The sequence below is a fragment of the Eschscholzia californica genome, unplaced genomic scaffold, assembly GCF_041429995.1.
Source record: "Eschscholzia californica isolate CP2 unplaced genomic scaffold, dmEscCali1.0.p SCAF_2, whole genome shotgun sequence".
In the NCBI taxonomy this organism is placed as follows: Eukaryota; Viridiplantae; Streptophyta; class Magnoliopsida; order Ranunculales; family Papaveraceae; genus Eschscholzia; species Eschscholzia californica.
In genome coordinates, this window is record NW_028238309.1 from 54,493,295 (window position 1) to 54,512,807 (window position 19,513).

Consider the following 19,513-nt stretch of genomic DNA (forward strand, 5'->3'; position numbering starts at 1 on the left):
CGACTTAAATTACTCTATGTGAGTATAGCCCTATGCAGACAAAATATCGCCAGCTACGGGCTTTGTTAGGTGTCCAAAAACTTGATATGATATCTGAACTAGACTATGGCATGATAGACCCAACGGCTACACATGATTTACATCATCCAACAAAAAGGCTACACGTTATACCTGATGTGGCATGTTTCTAGATTTCTCGTGCCGTGCATTGTCATTAGGGTAGGTTTGTTGGGGCACCGCTTTTTTTGTGCATTATGACTCTCTCTAGACGCCCCACCTTCATAAGAGGGTAAGCGGACTCCCTAACTGGCCCAGTGTGGTAGTTGTCAGACTAGACGGTCTGAAATGTCCCACACTAGACAATCTGGGACCTTGCTTACTCTCTCGGACTGTCCAGTACGAACATTCTGATCTTTTCAGGTCTGAAAACACCATAACTACTTACAAATCACTTTCAAACCAATCGAAATTAGCTGAAAATAGATTAATATTTTTAAGAGTTTGAACGCTTCGAAAACCTTTCAAACAATCAAAATTAGCCCAATGCAGGTCTTTTGAAGTCTTTTCCCAAACTCTTTCTCCAAAGACTGAACTCTAAAAACATTTAAAAAAAAATCTAAAAGTTTTGATGAAGATTTTCAGAGAAAATTAAAGAAGAGGAAGAAAAAATGAAAAGGAGCCATTGAAGTGCCTACCCACCGGCCACCACCAAATAGGTGAAACGGTAGGGCTTATATAGAAGCACCTGTAACATGTCCTAATGATTCAATCTTCTTCTTCTTGCTTTAGATTCTAATGACCCATATTGGAATCCTTCCAAGACTAAGATGTTTATCAATCTTGAATCAAAGAGGATTACTTTTAAACCAATTGAAACAAATTCATGGTCAAATGATAATCAACAATCTTACCTCTAATCAAGATTCTTTTGTATCAGGCAAATTAGTTGAACATATTTGTGCTGTGTCAAATCAAGAAGCCAAAAACTATGCCAATTTCATATTTAGAAATTACCCAACTTTATTCATCTTGAATGTTATGATCCGTTGTTTGCCTTTTAATGAGGGAATTAAACTCTTTTGTAATGAACTTATAAATTTTGAGTTTGATGAGTTCACTTACATTTTCATAATTGGCTCTTGTGCTCGTTCACCCTCTTCGAATTCATTGTTTGTAGGGAATCAGATTCATACCCGGGTTTTGAAACTTGGGTTTCTTTTAGATGTCAATCTTCAGACAACAGCCATCAATTTTTATGCTAAAAATGATGATTTATTGTCAGCTAGGAAAGTGTTTGATGAAATGCGTGAGAGAACTAGTGCAACTTGGAATTCAATGATAACTGGTTATTGCTCTAAAGGGAAAACTCGTATTAGCGATGCTCGTCAAGCATTGATGTTATTCACTGACATGCTTCTCGAAAAAAATTCGGTTAAACCGACTGTTATTACTTTGGGTAGTGTACTTTCGGCGTGTTCTAATTTGGGTATTTTGCTAAGTGGAAGCTGTGTTCATGGGTATATAGAAAAGACGATTTACGAACCAGAAAACGATGTCTTCATTGGTTCAGGACTAGTTGATATGTATTCGAAATGTGGGTGTTTGATTAGTGCGAAGAGTGTTTTTAAGAGAATGGAAGTGAAGAATGTTGTAACTTGGACATCAATGGTGTCTGGATTAGCTCTTCATGGGCAAGGAAAAGAAGCTCTTGAAATGATGAGTCTAATGGAGGCTGAAAATTTAAAACCAAATGCAGTTACTTTCACTTGTTTGTTATTTGCTTGCTGTCATTCTGGGCTCGTCGAGGAAGGTCTTTATTTGTTTAATAAAATGATAACTAAATTCGACATTGAACCTTGGATTCAACATTACGGTTGCATCGTTGATCTTCTTGGAAGAGCCGGGCGACTGAAAGAAGCTTATGAGTTTATAAGTGGAATGAAAGTTGAACCTGATGAGGTATTGTGGAGGTCTTTGTTAGGTTCATGTAAGATTCATGGAGACATTGTGATGGGTGAGAAGGTGGGGAAGTTACTTCTGGAACTTCGATTGAAAGGCAAAAAAGTAGAGTTATCGTCAAGTTCTTGTGAAGATTTTATCGCGCTATCAAATGTTTATGCTGAAGCGGAGAGGTGGGATGATGTTGAGATAGTGAGAGACATGATGAAAATTAAGGGAATACAAACTAAACCTGGGTCTAGCTTTGTTTGATTGAAGATGAGGAACTTTTCGGATTGGTCATGAGTAAAAGATTGGAGTTTTTGTAATTTTTGATCCAATGATTTTGGATGATTTATCATAGCCAACATTCATGGGGTTGGTTCTTTGCCCTGAAACGAGTACGGCATGTGACATTTTCCGGTGCGCAACTAGCTCCTGCTCTATGACGAGTTATTTGATGGATGCTGAAAGTCAGATAATATGACTCTCTTTGTGTAAGAATATCTGTTTATACTGCATTTTCATTTTTGTATGTTGTGAAAATCGGTAGTGTAGCAATGTTTCGTGAACTAAAACTATACTTGTGTTTATCCAATTTCATACTATAAGATTTTTCACTTTGATCTGAAAGTGATTCAGATAATGACTGCATTTTCATTTTTGTATGTTGTGAAAAAAATAAGTATAAGTCCATTCTTTTACACAGTCCAACTCTGAATAATCAACTCTTCCAAGGTATGTCTGGTTTCTCTAACATGGGCATGCCATTTTCAGACAGTCCAACTCTGACTGACTCGAGCATAGATACTCCCATCCCCATACGATGACCCCAAGAGAACGTTTTATCACTCTGCAGCTAACAGTGCTACAACAGAATCAAGAGTGAACAACTTGGGCCCAGCGGAAAACACCCAGAATTCTGCAGGAGGCAGCAACTTGGACCCAACAGGTGGGCATGTCCAGTGGGCTGCTGGTTGGGGAGGAGATAGAAACCCATCTAGCAGTGGAGATCATTAAACCCGAATCAGAGGTATGAGCCGTTATAGAAGGTATTCGTTTCCCTTACAGAAGTTTAGGCTAACCTCATAACTATGTAAGTATTTGAATTGGTTAGATAACATGTTTATACAAGGGTTCTCATAATTCGAAAAGCGGGCACCAAAATTTCTCTTCAATTTTTGTTTTTCCATATATAATATAATTGTATGATCAAATTTCACTTAATTCTGTGGTATTGGCTGGTGCAAAGTCGTATACTTGACTGATGTTATCATTCTTAATTTTCGTGGTGAAATCTGAATACCATTTGAGGGATCATTAAGAGTTGAGCATGGGAGTCAAGTGAATATATGGTTTTTCTCCTGCTGATAGACAAACAAGTCTCAAGGTTTATATAAGGTTTTTCTAACTTTACCTTCCACCTCTAACTGGTAATTGAGTTTACCTCCTTCAATAATAGTAACCTGAGATTTTCTCACATTTTGACAGAGGAAAATGGTTAGAAAATCGGTAGAATATTTAATGTGCGAACATATTAACCCTAAAATCGTCGGCCTAATTCTTTTGATGATGTCGAAAAGTGGTTTTCTCGGCTCGATGATGACGGTTGACGATAAGATGATGAACTTTCCTTGTGTGCTTGATAAAATAGAGCATATATAAAACTCACAAGCCACTCCAAAGCTCAAGTCAAGAGGTTGTTGCAGCTAAAGGAAATAACTTGAGTTAGAAATCAGGCCTTCCTCGTCCTAAACTCCTTTTAGGACAGACCTGACATACTTATATAGGTTTGGATGAACTAACGTGATGTGCGATTGCGATGATGCGGTGGTACGACACAGGTTTTGATGAGAGCCATGTGTCATTGGTCGTTAGGAGGATAATATGTGATGATGGCGTATCTTATGACACTGACAGATCTTCTGACAGTCACAATTAACTGTTCATGTATAGAAAGTTGGTTTTTGACGTGTTTTATCCTTTCACGTCATATAGCTTGTTCATGCTCCTCTTGGAGCTCAGGCAGATTGAGCTTCTTCGCCTCTAGACCTCAAGTGAGGTGGGAGCTTAGGTTCGTGATAGAAGTAAGAAGAGGTATGTGATTCAAATTACACCATCTATGTTCAGTGCTTAATAAAGTTTGTCATCGTAGAATTTGTTTTGTAAAATTGCAATTGGCATTGATGAAGATGATGATGACATTCACTAAGCAGAAACCGTCACAAAAATAAAAATATACCGAAGAGTTTCAAATTCATTTGCTATGTTTGTAGAAAATATAAAAATGTATAGAGAAAAACTAATTCTCAAGAAAAAAGTTTTTTTCCTTCCCAAATTACTATTAAACACCAATGGGACTAAGTTTAACCCCTCCCAATCGACCAAATCACCAAACAAACTGGGGCGAACAGAAAAAGAAAAGAAGAAGAAAATGAAAGTCCTCTTGGAAAGACTATCTGTAGTTCCTTCCTTTAATCATTGTTCTCTCACTTCCATTACCAAATGTTATTATCATTCTTTTTCAGCTAAAAAGACTTGTACCCAATTCCAAAGTTCAGTAATAGATCAATGTAAGTCTAAGAATCTTGATGATGCCCTTGTTTACTTTGATAAATTGATTTCCATCAAACCTATTCCTTCTACCTCTACCTTTAATCAACTACTGAATTCAGTTTCCAAAACTACTAGATCCTACTCAAATGTGTTTACCCTATATAATAAGATGATTTCAGTAGGAATACAACTTCAGATGTCCACATTCAATATTTTGATTAACTGTTGCTGTCAATCAGGACAGGTAAACTATGCTTTCTGTGTTATGAACCTAATTTGATCACTTTCAGTACAATTATGAAAGGGTTGTGTCTGCAGAAAAAGATTGGTGACGCCCTCCAAGTGTTTGATAAAATGACTGACTCTGGGATTCAACCCAATATTGTTACATGTGGAACTCTTATAACTGGTCTATGTAGAGTTGGTGAAGTGGGTCTTGCTATTGAGTTCCAAACCAAGATGGTAAAAATATGGAATTTGTCTCCTAATGTTGTTACATACAGTGTCATAATAGATGCTCTTTGCAAATTAAGCCAAATCAGTGAGGCAGTTAAACTTTTTGACGATATGTCTAGTCGAGGAATTACGGCAAATGTGGTGACTTACAGTTCTCTAATCCATGGCCTTTGCAAATTAAGCCAAATCAATGAGGCAGTTAAACTTTTTGACGAGATGTCTACTCGAGGAATTAAAGCGGATGTGGTGACTTATAGTTCACTAATCCATGGTCTTTGCCAATGTGGAGAATTAAGTCAAGCAGCTAGTCTCTTTGAAAAAATGTGTAATCAAGGAATTAAAGCAGATGTGGTGACTTATAGTTCTCTGATCCATGGTCTTTGCCAACATGGACATTTAAGTGAAGCAGTTAGTCTCTTTGACCAGATGCATAGTCAAGGAATTACGGCAGATGTGGTGACTTATAGTTCTCTAATCCATGGTCTTTGCTAATGTGGAGAGTGGAAGAAAACAAGAACATATTTCGATCAAATGGTGGAACATGGGATTTCACCCAACGTAGTGACGTTCAATGTCTTAGTAGATTCCACATGTAAAGAAGGGATGACGAAAGATGCTTGGGAGTTATTTCAATTAATGGCAAAATTGAGAGTAGAACCTGATTTAGTTACATATAGCACGATGATTAATGGGTTCTGTTTGACTGGTCAACTAGAGGAGGCAGTGAAATTGTTCGATTCAATGGTAGATAAAGGATTGGAGCCCGACGAGATCACTTACAGTACTTTGATAGATGGACACTGTAAAAGTTACAAGTTGGATGAAGCTACGCAACTTTTAGAGAAAATGAAAGAGAAGGGATGTAAACCCACTGAATACACATACAATATACTAATAGCTGGACATGGCAAGGCTGAAAGATTTGGAACTGCCGAGAAGTTGTTTATTGAGATGCAAACGTGCGGGCTGACTCCAGATCTAGTTACAATGGGGTCATTGTTAAACGGACTTTGTAAGAACAGAAATATAGACATGGCAATAGAAATATTTAAGTTAATGGAGGATAGTGGCTCTAAAATCAGTATTGAAATTTATAGCATGCTAATTGATGGGTTGGTCAAGGCGAGACAATATGAAAATGCAGAGAAATTGTTTGATAAAATCTCAAACAAAGGATTAGTGCCTGACATTGTAACATATAATACAATGGTTAATTGCCATTGCAAGAACGGGATGTTGTCCAAGGCTTACAAATTGATTAGTGAAATGGAAGGGAAGGGTTGCTTCCCCAATTGCATCACGTATGATACCATCATTTTGTGTTTGCTAAAGAAACGCAAGGTTGACGAGGCAATGCAAATGCTTCAGAAGATGCGTGAAAGAGAATTTTCCCCTAGCAATGCTGTTATTTTCTCTCTAGTAAAGTTGCTAACTAAGGAGCAGGTCGAAAACCTAAAATTGTGAACTAACAAGAGAAGTGATTGAGCGTTTTATGAAGTGAGGTCTTCTCTAGTCATTCCTATATTAGTCTCTTGTTTTTTTGTTCTTACGACCTACATATTTAGCTTCGAGAATTAAATTCCTAGTAAAATTGTACAATTCATGCACTCATATTAACAATTATTGCATCTCAATAAACAACCTTTTCACAATGAAGGCAGCTCGACATTTCCTTCAGCACACTATAACCCTCAAGAACTAGGTGAGATGAGTAAGAAACCTTTTTTAGCCTTCATATTGTTTCATCTCGATAGGTAAAATGTTTATCTTATGTTTCTTAATCGGTTATCCGAAATGTGGGCAGACACGTTCGGGATCGGGAAGCCTCTTTTCTGAGTCGAAACGGACGGGCTCACATATCATATAATATGACCGTAGAGTTACATAATTTTTCGTAGATTTTTGTTGAAGTCATAGAAGTCTCAAATGGTTTCTTCTTCTTTATTACCAAGGTACTTCTTATGTAAATTGTCATTTACTTGTGCTGATCGACTCTCAATCTTCTTAACAGAAAAATAGCGTACCTGATTTTTGTTTATGTTTCTTTATTACCAAGGTACTTCTAATGTAAATTGTCATTTACTTATGCCTCAACAGTTGCTTTTAGATATGTTTGGACTTTTATATTATAAGATAACAAGAAATATATACACCCCAAGTCTGATTGATTGATGTTTGTTTCTCAGGTACTCGCTAACTAGTATACAACAAGGCTATCGATGATGAGTTCGGTATTACCACGATAAATTTAGTTTACCTATTGACAGGAGACTCTTTATACACTATTAGAAGCTTTGTATTCAACAAAAGGAACAAATGTTTGGGATCATATTTATATTGTAAAATTTGTGAGACTTGGTTTTGTGTTGTACAACAGGTAGGTCTCTATATCTCTTGCAGCCTTCTTATGCAGTGTACTGCTTAGTGTTGATCTTGGTTACACATTCGAATTGATATATATATATTATATATATATATATATATATATATATATATATGTATATACTAGGTGTCCACCGTGCCCTACGGTGGTGTGTGTATCCGTCGTCGTCGACACGCGCTCAGTGGTGTGTATCTCAAGGTTGTGCATATCCAAATGTGAATGCTTCACGAATTTCATTTCTACACCATCGAGGATGACACAAAGATCTGTCATTCGCATAGAATATGCAAATTACAGGTCCATGTGTAATGTTGGATGGTGTAGAAATGAAATTCGTGATGAGTACACATTTGAATATGCACAATCCCGAGATACACACACCATTTAGGCGTGTCGACCACAACGGATACAATGACAAAGGCATTAGCCAAAAGGGATCCATCACATTTGTAAGACGCGGTGAAAACCTAATGTAAAAAAGGAGGTCATTTGGGTATTTTTGACAAAGTAGGTGGCTAGGCAGGAAACCGGTCACAAAGTTGGGGGCTATTAGGGAAATAACCCTGAATAAATTTGGACAAAATTTTTTCTTCCCTCTCCTTCCATCTTTTAGCAGCATTGCGCAACAAAAACCATAGCCTACAAAGCTTTCCTTTTTTCTTTTTGTACTTTCTCTCCTTATCATCTCTATTTCTATGTGTTAATGTGTATCTTTGCTCTATCTTCGTCTCTTTTTCTCGTCCCTATTTTTCTCTCTATAACTTTGTCATTTTCTTTCTATCTCTCCATCTCCTTGTTCAAGCAAAAGGAGGGTCCCCTATGAAGGACAAAAAGAAAGAGAAATGATGTTAGCAGTCGCAAGTGACGGCGTGTGGTGATGGTGAGAGAAGACCGAGGACAACAGTATGCCAACTACTCTTGCCTTCCCAAAGAGAAACAGTGTGGGGAGGGTACGAAGCCGGATTTTTCTCACCGAAACATTCGTCGTGTGAAGTTGCCCTCAAAACACACACCAAGATGTTATTATTACTCTAGCCGGTGGGTCGAAGGGTTGGGTTTGGTCACTATTTATGGAGTCTCCAACACCACGCTGAATCCATGGGGTCCAACCACACTCGAATATCAAGCCAGCCAGCCAGCCAGCCGGCTAGCCCTGTGGTGGAACGGTTGACAAAACCAAAAGGGATATAAGGGAGAGAGAGAGAGTGAGAGAAAGGGAGGTGACGCGAAGGCAGGCGATGGAGAGAGTGTTCTCAGTGGAAGAAATTCCAGACCCATTTTGGGCATCACCTCCTCCCCAAGTACTACAAATTGAAGATCAAACCAATTTGAATCGAACTTCATCTGAATGGGCTTTTCAGAGATTCCTTCAGGAATCTCTTGTTACTGTAACACCTTCTTCTTCTTCTTCTTCCACTACTCTTCTTCTTCCCCCATTTCTTCTTCCTCCCTATCTCTCTCCTTCTCCTTCAGCAACCCCAAGGATAGATAATGATCAAGAAGTTGTTGAGATCAAGGACCATCCCTCTCACTCTCAACCGTCCGATCCAAATTTCAACGTTCCTGTTGATTCCAAGGAGTATCAGGAATTTCTCAAGCGTCGTCTTTCTCAGGAATGCGCTGCTGCTGCTGCTGCTTTGACTCGGGTAAGGGTTGTTAATTTTTTTTTTTTTTTTTTTTATGTTTTGCTTTCTGGGTTTTAGAGTTCTATTTGTTTAGTATTTAGCTATATTGGGATTGATTGTATATATACTTGTTAAGATTAAGGGATCGATTTCGTATACTACTTCATTTTATGCTTACTAATTTGATTGAAAAGGGGGAACAAAGTTTCAATTTTTAGCAAAAGTTGTACTATGTGTATAACACTTATGGCTACTTGTGATTGATGTGAACAACAAGCTCACAAGAGCGTCTGTGCTGAAGAGCTCTAGCTCCACCACGATTCCCATACTTGGCACATATGGGAACTTGTGAGGAGCATAACATTCCACCACAGTTTCGAAGCCGACTTATGCAACAGTCTCACTATATTGACACAGAGCTATTAGTATTTTATTCCATAATAATACGTCCATGCGTTAAGAAAAATGCAGTTAAATCCAATATTTCTTAACAACCCATTTTGCGGTTGTCCAAGCTCTTATAACATTAGATGCATGGCTCGCCTCTAAGAATCTACAAACACATAAGTGGCCAAGGAGACATAAATTTAGTAGGGGTGAGCAGCGGTCGGTTTTTTTTGGTTTTGGCTCGAGCCGAAGCCGAACCAATAAGTGGCGGTTTGAATAAATCGCCGGCCGAAGTCGAGTCGATCATTCGGCCGACCGACAAGGTTCGATTCGGTTTGGTTCGACTCGGTTGAGTTCGATCGATCGGTTTAACCGAATACAATTTAGAGACAATTGTAAACTAATGTTATTCATTTCATTGCATATGCCGAAAATAAAAATTAAGAACTCATCGTACTTTTCCGCCATTACACACATATGCCGAGAATAAACATTAAAAATTACTCGTACTTTTCCACCATTACACAAAAAAAAGTATAAGTCCAAATTCAAAATCTATAATTATAAGTTACTAACTAAGAATAGGTTGTGGTAAAAAAAATTAGTGAAGACTTATCTTTAAAACCTTTCAATCAAGTTGAATAGGTGGTTGCTGAAGCCGACAACAACAAATAGAAAGGAGGACGGATAATAGTATGGAAAACTTGATTAGGAGTTTTCTAATTTTTTTTCCTTTTTAGTTTAACACTTTCTAACTTTACAAAATTATTATTTCATTTTTCCTTAAGGTTCGGTCGGTTCGGTTTTTGCGGTTTCTAGAAACTCAAGTCGAGGCCAAACCAGACCGATTTAGGGTTGTTCGGTTTTTCAGCCGAACCAAGTCGAATGGGGATCGGTTCGGCCCAAAAACTGATCGATGCGGTTCGACTTGGTTTGGTTCGGTCAATTGGTTCGGTTTTTGCTCACCCCTAAAATTTAGCATCAATCTTGTACTTGGTCCATGTGGGATTGGCTGTCGGAAAAAATTCCCTCATAGTCTTGAAGTCAGCCTACTATACCGAGATTTTCTAGCAATCCTTTTTTTGATCAAATTTTTGACTCCACGCAATGCTTGCACTATCATACATAACATAATGCATTAATGTTTGGTCTTTGCCTTCATGACTCAATTTGCGGTATCGGCCTCCTTGCTTGAATAACAAAAGTAGCAAATATTTTTGTTATATATACTGCACATCAAGCTAAAATGTTTTTGCATCTCACAAGATTACAATTATATCCTTTATATAGATCGTTTATATTGAAGAAGCCTCAGATATTCTTTATCTGTGTTAGCAGACGTCTTCCATTAACCCTAAAGAGGCTACTGGTTTAGCCAACTCTGTAAAACAAGCTTCAGATGCTATGCAGTTGGAATCTCAAGATTCAATTAAAGGTGAGTATTTCCATTTTGGCGAGAACGTTATGTTTAGCCACGTATCTTATAATGTACTTGCAGCATTAACTTGTGCACTTTGTAAACCTATTATCCGTTCTGGAGCGAGGTGAGATGCAGTATCGATGGTAAATGAGGTTCTATTGCAATGGAGAGCCTCACATTTCCATTAGTGGGTCAAGCTGCTTGGAAGTCCATCCCATACGTCATCTTTTGGTGTATTTGTGTATCACTCTACAAAGCTATATTTAAAGGCAAACAACTAGTAGTGAAATCGGCCATTAATCATGTCCAAAGGAAGTTATATTTATGGTCAAGGAGAAAGGATTGGGCGAAATTCCTTACAGGATTTGATATTTATACTATTCATTTACAGGATTTGGGTATAAGCTAACGAATGTGCAAGATAAGGTTGTTGGTGGAGCAGCTAGTATTCCAGCCTTACCTACTACACATAAGTTTTCATCGGTTCAGGTTAGACCAACAACTATTAGTTCTTCGAGAGAGCAATCAGATAATGATGATCTTGAAGGAGAAACAGAAATGACGGAGAACATGGATCCTACTGATGTGAAACGTGTAAGGAGGTAAGTAACTATGGTTTTTACCGTCTTTGTCGTGATTCTTCTTGTATAATGGGAGGTTTTACATTATTAAGTAGAGTATGCTTCATATCATGACGTCTTGTGATACACCTTATTTGAAAGCTCACTGCACTTCAAACTCTCAGCTGCCCATCTTTTTGGGTATCGTGTTGTCTTAAACTTATTTTGATCAATTACTAGTTATCGGACGTCTTAGTTAGTGTACCACTTAAAACATTATCCTTGATATTAAAAAATTCAAAGGTTGCAGTCTTAAATTCTTAAACTGTCTATTTCTATTGGAAATTGTTTTTATTTTTAAAGAAATATTGGAAATTCTTATACGATTGGCTCCTGTTCATGTCCTAGGTTTGCTTATCTACCGGTCAGAATTAAATTCTTTGTTATTCTTTTTTAGGAATAAAGAATATATATGTACAAGTATTAGGTAAAACTATACACGCTCCTACTACACATACCGGAACTCACAATGTTCCGAATAAAGCCTCTCATGAAAGAATAGAATCCCTTAAAAGATGTCTTATGCATCCAAGTATCCAACTATTTTCTTGTTCCAGAGGAATAAAAGACCAATCTTGGCCTTCTCAAGGCTCCTCTTTGTGATTCTGGGATAGCTCCAATTTGCAAATGCTCCACAAAATTACGAGCAGAAGGGGATCCCAAAATTTCCTTCCTTTCTTCTTAACCCTCTCTTTCTCCCAAGATAATTTATTCGCTGAAGTCCTTTGGTTTTGCACAAAATAATTTTCTACACGCACCAAATTCTCCACTAGAGTTTGACAATGAAGGCAACGATATCCAACCAGTTGCTCCATAGTCAATACTCTTACGCCCAATGCATCTATTCTATAGTGTAATAGGCTCCTCTTTGACATACAATCCTCTAGTTACTTTTTCTACAATTTTTTCAAGAAAAGTTATTTGTTCGATGTGCATCAGGATGCTATCTAATAGGGAGTCCGCGAGACGCTCCAGAAGAAGAAAACAATCACATCTAAGTGAACTTGAGGCACAGGTTTGGTTTTCTGAAATGCAACATAGATACCATTACTGTTTTATATTGGCCTTTCCAGTTGCCATATGGAAAATTCAGACATATTGTCGGGTGTGCTAGATGTAAAGGGCTCATATTACCCATCAATTAGTTCATGTCAGGTGTGCTCTTATATGTAAAACTAGTTGTTGTCTGTTTCCTCGTGGAGACCTCATACTTCTCAATCTTGTACCATTAACCATTTTCTTTAGTGCCCACAGAAGTTTATTTTTGGAAGACTCTATTTCTTCTCTTTTTGGGTTTGAGGGCGTTATCTATTACTGTAGGTGGCACAATTAAGACTTGAAAACTCCTCGTTGTTGAAGCGCTTCACTGATATAAATCAAAAGTACACTGGGGCTGCTGTTGACAATAGAGTTTTAAAAGCAGATGTTGAAACTGTTAGAGCAAAGGTACGCAAGTCAGCATTCATTTCTGATACTTTAGCTGTATTTTGCAGTTGATTACTAGTATTTCATATTGTGGTGGGATCAAATTTTTAGTACTCCTTATGATATTAAGGTATTTCTTGTTTTGATCTTCTAGTAAACCTATATTAGGGTGAAATGCCTTCAAATCCTAGACAAAATTTGAGGACGCATGAGTGGAATGTAAGTAAGGCAAGTCACCGGAGTACTGTACTCTGCCTAACCTCTTGCTAACGAAGTTGGTATCTCATAAGCTTTTCTCTATTTCGAGAGTAGGCATTTACATATATATATATATGTACAACCAAAAGTTGGATTTGTGGATATCTTTAGTCTGACTTACTGTTCTTTGTATTTTTCACCGTGGTTTTGTGAGTATTCCAACACATATTGATCTGACATTGATAAGATTACTGTATATATCTACAGGTCAAGATGGCCGAAGATACAGTTAAGAGAATGACTGGATTGAATAATCAACTCTTCCAAGGGATGTCTGATTTCTCTAACATGGGCGTGCCATTTTCAGACAGCCCAACTGTGACGGACTCAAGCATAGATACTCCCATACCCATACAAGATGACCCCAAGAGAACCTTCTATCACTCTGCAGCTAACAATGCTACTACGAAAGCAAGAGTGAACAACTTGGGCCCAGCTGAAAACACGCAGAATTCTGCAGGATGCAGCAACTTGGGCCCAGGTGGGCATGTCCAGTGGGATGGAGCTGCTTGGGGAGGACATAGAAACCCGGACATAGAAACCCATCTCGCAGTGGAGATCATTAACTCAGGGGTATGAGCCATTAAGAAGGTATTTGTTTCCCTTACAGAATTGTAGGCCAACCTCATCGCTATGTAATTATCTGAATTGGTTAGGTAACATATTTATACAAGGATTCTCATAATTGGAACAACCGGCACCAGAATTTCTCTTCTTTGTTTTCCCATATATATAATCGTACGATCAAATTTCAGCTAATTCTGTTGTGTTGTTTGGGTGGTGCAATCTTTGAGTCATGTTACCATTCTTAGTTCCCCGGGTAATCCCCAATACCATTTTTACGAGTTGACAGTAATATATAAGACTTTCCTGCTGGTGATGGAGAAAAACTCCCAAATGTCAAGGACCGTTAGGTCGACCTAATATAATATCCTCAACTCACACAGGGCCGAAGTGCGGAAATTGAAATGTTAACGTGCATGCGGCGTTATGCACTCCCTCTCAGTATGTAGGCATCATTTCGAAGATCCCGGAGGACTCGTGACCTTTTAGTCATCTTGCCTTGCCAATAGTGTGGCATGACACCTTAATGTCCGAACATACAAGCTACATTCATGCCGTCGCATGTGACGCTTATAAGAGCATCTCTCAGATAAGCTATCGTAGCTTCCATATGCCCAACATAGCATATCAAGGTCCGACCCACTGAATAACCCAATCCTCTGAATGGTGGAAGATAGCACACATCATGTAGCATCTTTTCCGAAGTGAAGCCACAACAAACTATCGCCAGGTCAGGGCAAGGTGTTCTATGACGAGGGAATTTGTGCCTCTTTAACACATGCTAGGCCTGCTCTAGGGGTTGCGTCTTAGAGTAATGCTCACAATCATGCGGCTTGCTAAGATGAACTAGTGCCCCATCCACGAGGTTTGAGACTTGCAGATGTGGCACAGGTAGGAAAGGAGATCACCTCCTCTTGTATATTCGAAGTTCTCGTTTTGGCTATTTCCACATAGAAACATCAATCTTTCCACCAGACATACTTGTTCGTATAAATCACATCTATGCCCTTGTTCTAGACTTGAATGCAACGGGCACTACCACCACATGTCTAACAAGAGCCTTCTTCCCCTCATAACCCAATCTTGGCCCACTGGCCTATATGCTCGAACATGTCATCCTAACACTTTGTGACGCGTGAAGGTTCTTCAAGCTAAATGGTCGTGACACAAGGCAAGGTAATTGAGTTTATCTCCTTCAATAATAGTAACTAAAATTTTCTCATTTTAGCTCAGGGAAATGCTAAGTAAAATATGTAATTGTGAGCAGAATGACCCAAAGTAGTCCGACAAAAATACCTTCATCTTTTGTAAGAAACTGCTCTAGTGTCCATCTTCTTCTTCCCTTGATCTTCTATCCTTCACTGAGAGCACTTGGGGAGTTTTGACCTATTTGGTCTAGGTAGTTTTGACAAATATTTCCAAAATTGTTGGATCTTCTTGCCAACAATTGGTTTTAGGGGAGTTCAGGCCAGCTCTTAAATTTGAATGAGTATGTTGAAAAGCTAGGATCTCCCACAAAAAGCTTGGATTAGGAGTAACCCAAAAAGAATTTAGGAATGCTAATTCCCAAGCAGAGAGTTGCTACACAATCCACCGATCCAGTCAACTAGTTAAAGAGGCTCTTTTCAGACTTGTTACAGTTCTAAGGATTCGAAAATTAAGGATTATAAAGTTTACAGTTTTAAGCTTTCCATCAGTCAATGTTTCTTCAGTTCAAATCTTTACATGGAGTTCGAATCATGGAAATCCATACAACTTGTTTCTTACAATCTTTGCTTTGGAAGCGAACGTGAACTCTTAATGGAGTTCTTCATTGGTTAAGCTCTAGAGTTACATATTTATTCGATCTTGGTGACGAGAGACTTCGTACTACCTGGACTTTGGGCTCTATCTCATTATATGGGCAATTAAGGATTATGGTGTGAGCAAGTCTTGGATTAAACTTTTCACCATTTCGAACCCAATTGATATTCTTCGCGAACTCTTTAAGTTTTGGAGGCTGGTTCGGTTTTAGGTATGTTTAGGACTGTGATTTACTTAGGATGCTTAATTTTGCTAGGATCAGGTGTTTAGTGAGGAAATTAGAAGAGAAAACAGAAGATGAAGAAATTTAAGATATACGGTAAAGGGAGAGTTTCCAACCCTTCACACTATCAGAATCGACGTCTCTGATAATGAGACGTTAGGAGGAAGCCTTACTAAATATTGATTTGCCAAATAACCGTGATATTCTACAACGCCAAAAAGCAATGAACATAAGCTTTGTCCAAGCATGCTGCAATGTGGTAGAGCCACGCCACGTGCTCAGGCGTAGGTCGACAATGGGCTCGGATTCAGTACCATTAATGTTCTCCCCAACGGGCGACTGACTCAGTCGCATTATCATTTAATGTTTTCTCTAACGGGCGACTGACATAGTTCGACAAGAACAAGAAGAAAAGGACATTTGGGCTCATTACTGCCATCCCATTTTTGAATTAGATTACGGAAAAAGCTTGAATGCTTATCTGCTACCTTCTTATTTAAGAGGAAGGAGAAGCTCTCCGGATCTTCTCAGAGAAGAAAAGGGGCTCTTTCCCCTCCTGCTCATCTGTGATTATAATTGAAGAAGTCGCCTTTTTCGCTCGGTAATTTTAGGAAGAAAATGGAAGGAGCAAAGCAGATCTTTCCGGACAACATCATTTCCAATATTCTCTCAAGATTACCGGTGAAACCCGTCTTACTATTCAAGTTAGTATGCAAACTTTGGTACAAACTTATTACAAATCCAAAATTCCCCAAAATGCATCTTAAACATGCGATTGAGAACAACAACTTCAATCTAATGCTGGTTGAAGATACAAGCTTTAGGCCTGTCTTTACTAATGTATGTATGTATTCTATAGATTATCAGTCAACAACGTCAGTACCGTTGGCCGATAAGGCTATAGAGATTAAGTATCCATTCAAGTTTCTAGATCATCCTGTTGAAATTTTTGGGTCATGTAATGGTTTGATTTGCTTAAGTCCTGTCAAAAATCTTATTTGCGTATGGAATCCGTCGACTAATGAATACAAGGTAGCACCGAAACCACAAATGTTTGAACATGAACCCTTATTCCGTCGTCTCCCTGTTGCGTTCTCGTATGGTTTCGGTTATGATTCGAGGATCGAAGATCACAAAATTGTAAGGATTATGAGCTTTTATAGAGTCAATACTTCTGAGATACAGGTATGTACTTTAGGATCAAATAAATGGGTCATTACTTGCCATATTCCTTTCACTGTGATAGGTGGAGATGTTCATGGGGTATATTTGAATGGATTTATTCATTGGATGGTTAGAGATCTTCATGGTAGAAAACTTTTACTTGCTTTCAATGTTAGTAATGAGTCATTTCATGGAGTACCACTTCCCTGGGAACATATGCGTGAAGTAACTGTGGGTTCATTAGGAGGGTCTCTTTGCTTATTGGACAATCATTTTGACCTATTTTACGATTTTTGGGTCGTGAAATCTTACGGAGCCAGGGAGGCGTGGAGTAAACTTTTTACCATCTCGAAACCAAGTATTACTCTTAATATCGAGTTCTTGAAACCGCTGCAGTATCTTAAGAACGGTGAGTTCTTATTCGAGGCTGACTTGATAGGTGAAGGTAGCAGAGTTTTGCTCTCATATGAACCGAGGAATGAAAGAGCGAGAATCCTAAGGATACATGGGACTCCACAAATGGTCCGTACCGAGCCCTACTTTGCAAGCCTAGTTTCACTTAATTCGGGTACTTATGTTGGACAAGAAGTGGATAGCAAAGGTAGACTCCATTTAGGATGATGACTTTTCCAGAAAAAAATAAGGTATCTATTTCTTTTGTTTTCAGCAATCTATATGAGCTTAAATGTTTTATTCATGGATATGAAATGATGTACTGAAAAATAAGAACTTGTTAGGTTTGTGTGTTGAAATAAACTCTCTATTAAGTTATGTGCTTGCTTGTGTTTGAAATAGTTCACCGTTTGATAATTCTAATATTTCGTATCTTCCATTTTGGCTATTGGACTTATGATGTCTCGAACCTGTTTATTAAGGAGTGAGGTTTATATCTGTATCTGCGTCCGATAAAATATCCAGATATCAGATATGCGGTTCAAACTAAAATAGATTTTTGAGAAAAACTTTTTTATGTATGATGCTTCCTACTTATGAGTTTGAATAGATTTTGTATATTGTTAACCTTATACTCCTGACTCTCATTCCTTAGAAGTTGGGGGACTATGATGAAATCTTTGCTATCCAATTCACATATTTAAAGAAGATATTTTTTAGTTTTTTTTTTTTTTTTTTTTTTTTTGAATTTCTCTATAAATAAACCAGGTTACAATATTCAGATCCAATACAAACTTAAAAAGTTCAATAAAGGGTGAAATGTAACTAATTATCAACTGAGAAGGGCTAAAACATAAATTTTAACTAACGGAGGGTAAAACTGATGCCGCCAACATGTGCGCGTCCTTATTATTGATTCTGGGGCAAAAGCTAATATCCAACCGTAGATTTTGTATACTTGACCGAATGCCGTTGATTTTGTCCGAGATTCTCCATGGGATTTCCGGATCAGCGGCCCCGATTAACTCCAATAAAACCCTACAATCCCCTTCGATTATAAAAGAGGTAAGCTGCCGTTCATTCGCTAGGGTTAATCCCATCTCAAACCCTGCAATTTCACTGTGAATAGGTGATATTGGTTCGATCAAGCTCGCTCTGGAACTCAAGATAACTCCATCCGAGTTTCTTAGCAAGGCAGCACAAGAAGCATGATCTTCTTTGAAAGATCCATCAAAGTTGATCTTCAGGACACCTACCGGAGGAGGCCTCCATCTATCATCTTGTTCCTGCTGGTTAGTAGAAGAAGGAGGAGTTTGTAGATGAACATACCTTAATTCTTCTCGAATACTCCAGCAACATCTGTTCAGATCTGGTGATATACTTTGAAAATGAAGGTTATTTCTTAATTTCCACCAGAACCACATCATGTAAGTAACCTTGTACCAATTTTCCATTCTAGAATTTTTATCATTAAGTATTACTTTAAGAGTATTTACAGGATCTTGTTTGATAAACTGTAGGTCCTCTATGGCTAATTTCTGGAGTAATCGATGATACAAAGGACACTCTCCAAAGAGGTGGTCTCTGGACTCTAAAGTACCCGAATCACAGAGCCTACAGTTCTGATTTATATGAGGGATCCGGACTCCTATATTGGTAAGTGTAGGAATACCATTATGAATTAATTTCCAGATAAAATTTTGGATTTTTGGTTGCATTAATTTCATTTTCCAAAATTGAGACCAAGGGAATTCCGATACTTGTTGAGGCATAATCGAACTTATTCTAATTTCCTCATAAAAAGATTTTGATGAGAACTTACCACTCTGAGATGGGCACCAAAGCAATTGATCCATCGAGCTATTGTGAAGAATAGGTATATTTTGAATAATGTTAGCTTCTTCTTGATTGAAACATTGTTGGATTAATGATGTATTCCAAACTCGATTTTCCTGCAAGATTAGTTCTGAAACATATACAATGTTATGAGGCAAGTTAGTAAAATCAAAAGGCTCATTGGGAGTTCTATTGGGTATCCATGGGTCTGAACGGATCTTAATAGAATTTCCATTCACGACCCTCCAAATACTATTGTCCCTAATTATCTCCTTAGTATCATTTATGGATTTCCAAAAAGGGGAAGACCCATTTTTTGCTTTATGAGACCAGAACTCCTCATTTTTGAGATACTTAGCCTGTAAGAGTTTGACCCAAATTTCAGGGGGATTGGTAATGAATCTCCAAGTCATTTTGGCTATTAGAGACAAATTAACATTAGCCACTGTTCTAACACCTAAA

General features: G+C 38.1%; 3 protein-coding genes across 5 annotated transcripts; all 3 read left to right on the plus strand.

The window, feature by feature from the left end:
- The first annotated feature begins 319 nt into the window (after window positions 1-319).
- On the plus strand, window positions 320-7,379 carry MEF20 (mitochondrial editing factor 20). Of its 3 annotated transcripts, XM_086660908.1 has the most exons (4): window positions 320-4,000; window positions 4,253-6,652; window positions 6,755-6,902; window positions 7,137-7,379. In XM_086660908.1, exon 1 carries the CDS (start codon window positions 796-798, stop codon window positions 2,209-2,211), a length of 1,416 nt encoding a protein of 471 aa, XP_086517034.1. In that variant the 5' UTR covers window positions 320-795; the 3' UTR covers window positions 2,212-4,000; window positions 4,253-6,652; window positions 6,755-6,902; window positions 7,137-7,379. The 3 variants fall into 3 exon arrangements, with proteins under 3 accessions (XP_086517034.1, XP_086517033.1, XP_086517032.1); XM_086660907.1 differs by having other exon boundaries at window positions 4,253-7,006; XM_086660906.1 differs by lacking the exons at window positions 4,253-6,652; window positions 6,755-6,902; window positions 7,137-7,379 and having other exon boundaries at window positions 320-2,435; window positions 2,716-3,257.
- A 574-nt stretch (window positions 7,380-7,953) lies between these two features.
- Window positions 7,954-13,827, plus strand: LOC147559113 (light-inducible protein CPRF2-like). Its single transcript, XM_086660909.1, has 6 exons — window positions 7,954-8,979; window positions 10,684-10,780; window positions 11,157-11,367; window positions 12,325-12,400; window positions 12,706-12,831; window positions 13,276-13,827. The coding sequence occupies exons 1-6, from the start codon at window positions 8,572-8,574 to the stop codon at window positions 13,645-13,647; spliced, it is 1,290 nt and encodes a 429-aa protein (XP_086517035.1). The 5' UTR covers window positions 7,954-8,571; the 3' UTR covers window positions 13,648-13,827.
- A 2,184-nt stretch (window positions 13,828-16,011) lies between these two features.
- On the plus strand, window positions 16,012-17,593 carry LOC147559114 (F-box/kelch-repeat protein At3g06240-like). Its single transcript, XM_086660910.1, has one exon. It carries the CDS (start codon window positions 16,277-16,279, stop codon window positions 17,441-17,443), a length of 1,167 nt encoding a protein of 388 aa, XP_086517036.1. The 5' UTR covers window positions 16,012-16,276; the 3' UTR covers window positions 17,444-17,593.
- The last annotated feature ends 1,920 nt before the right edge of the window (window positions 17,594-19,513 follow it).

What these genes read in the sequence shown, in the direction of transcription:
- MEF20 (XM_086660907.1), top strand. Translation starts at nt 796, where the DNA reads ATGACCCATATTGGAATCCTTCCAAGACTAAGATGTTTATCAATCTTG.
- LOC147559114 (XM_086660910.1), top strand. Translation starts at nt 16,277, where the DNA reads ATGGAAGGAGCAAAGCAGATCTTTCCGGACAACATCATTTCCAATATT.
- LOC147559113 (XM_086660909.1), top strand. Translation starts at nt 8,572, where the DNA reads ATGGAGAGAGTGTTCTCAGTGGAAGAAATTCCAGACCCATTTTGGGCA. An exon ending in TAAGTGAACTTGAGGCACAG is followed by an intron (nt 12,401 to 12,705) that starts GTTTGGTTTTCT and finishes CTATTACTGTAG; the next exon opens with GTGGCACAATTAAGACTTGA. An exon ending in TTGAAACTGTTAGAGCAAAG is followed by an intron (nt 12,832 to 13,275) that starts GTACGCAAGTCA and finishes ATATATCTACAG; the next exon opens with GTCAAGATGGCCGAAGATAC.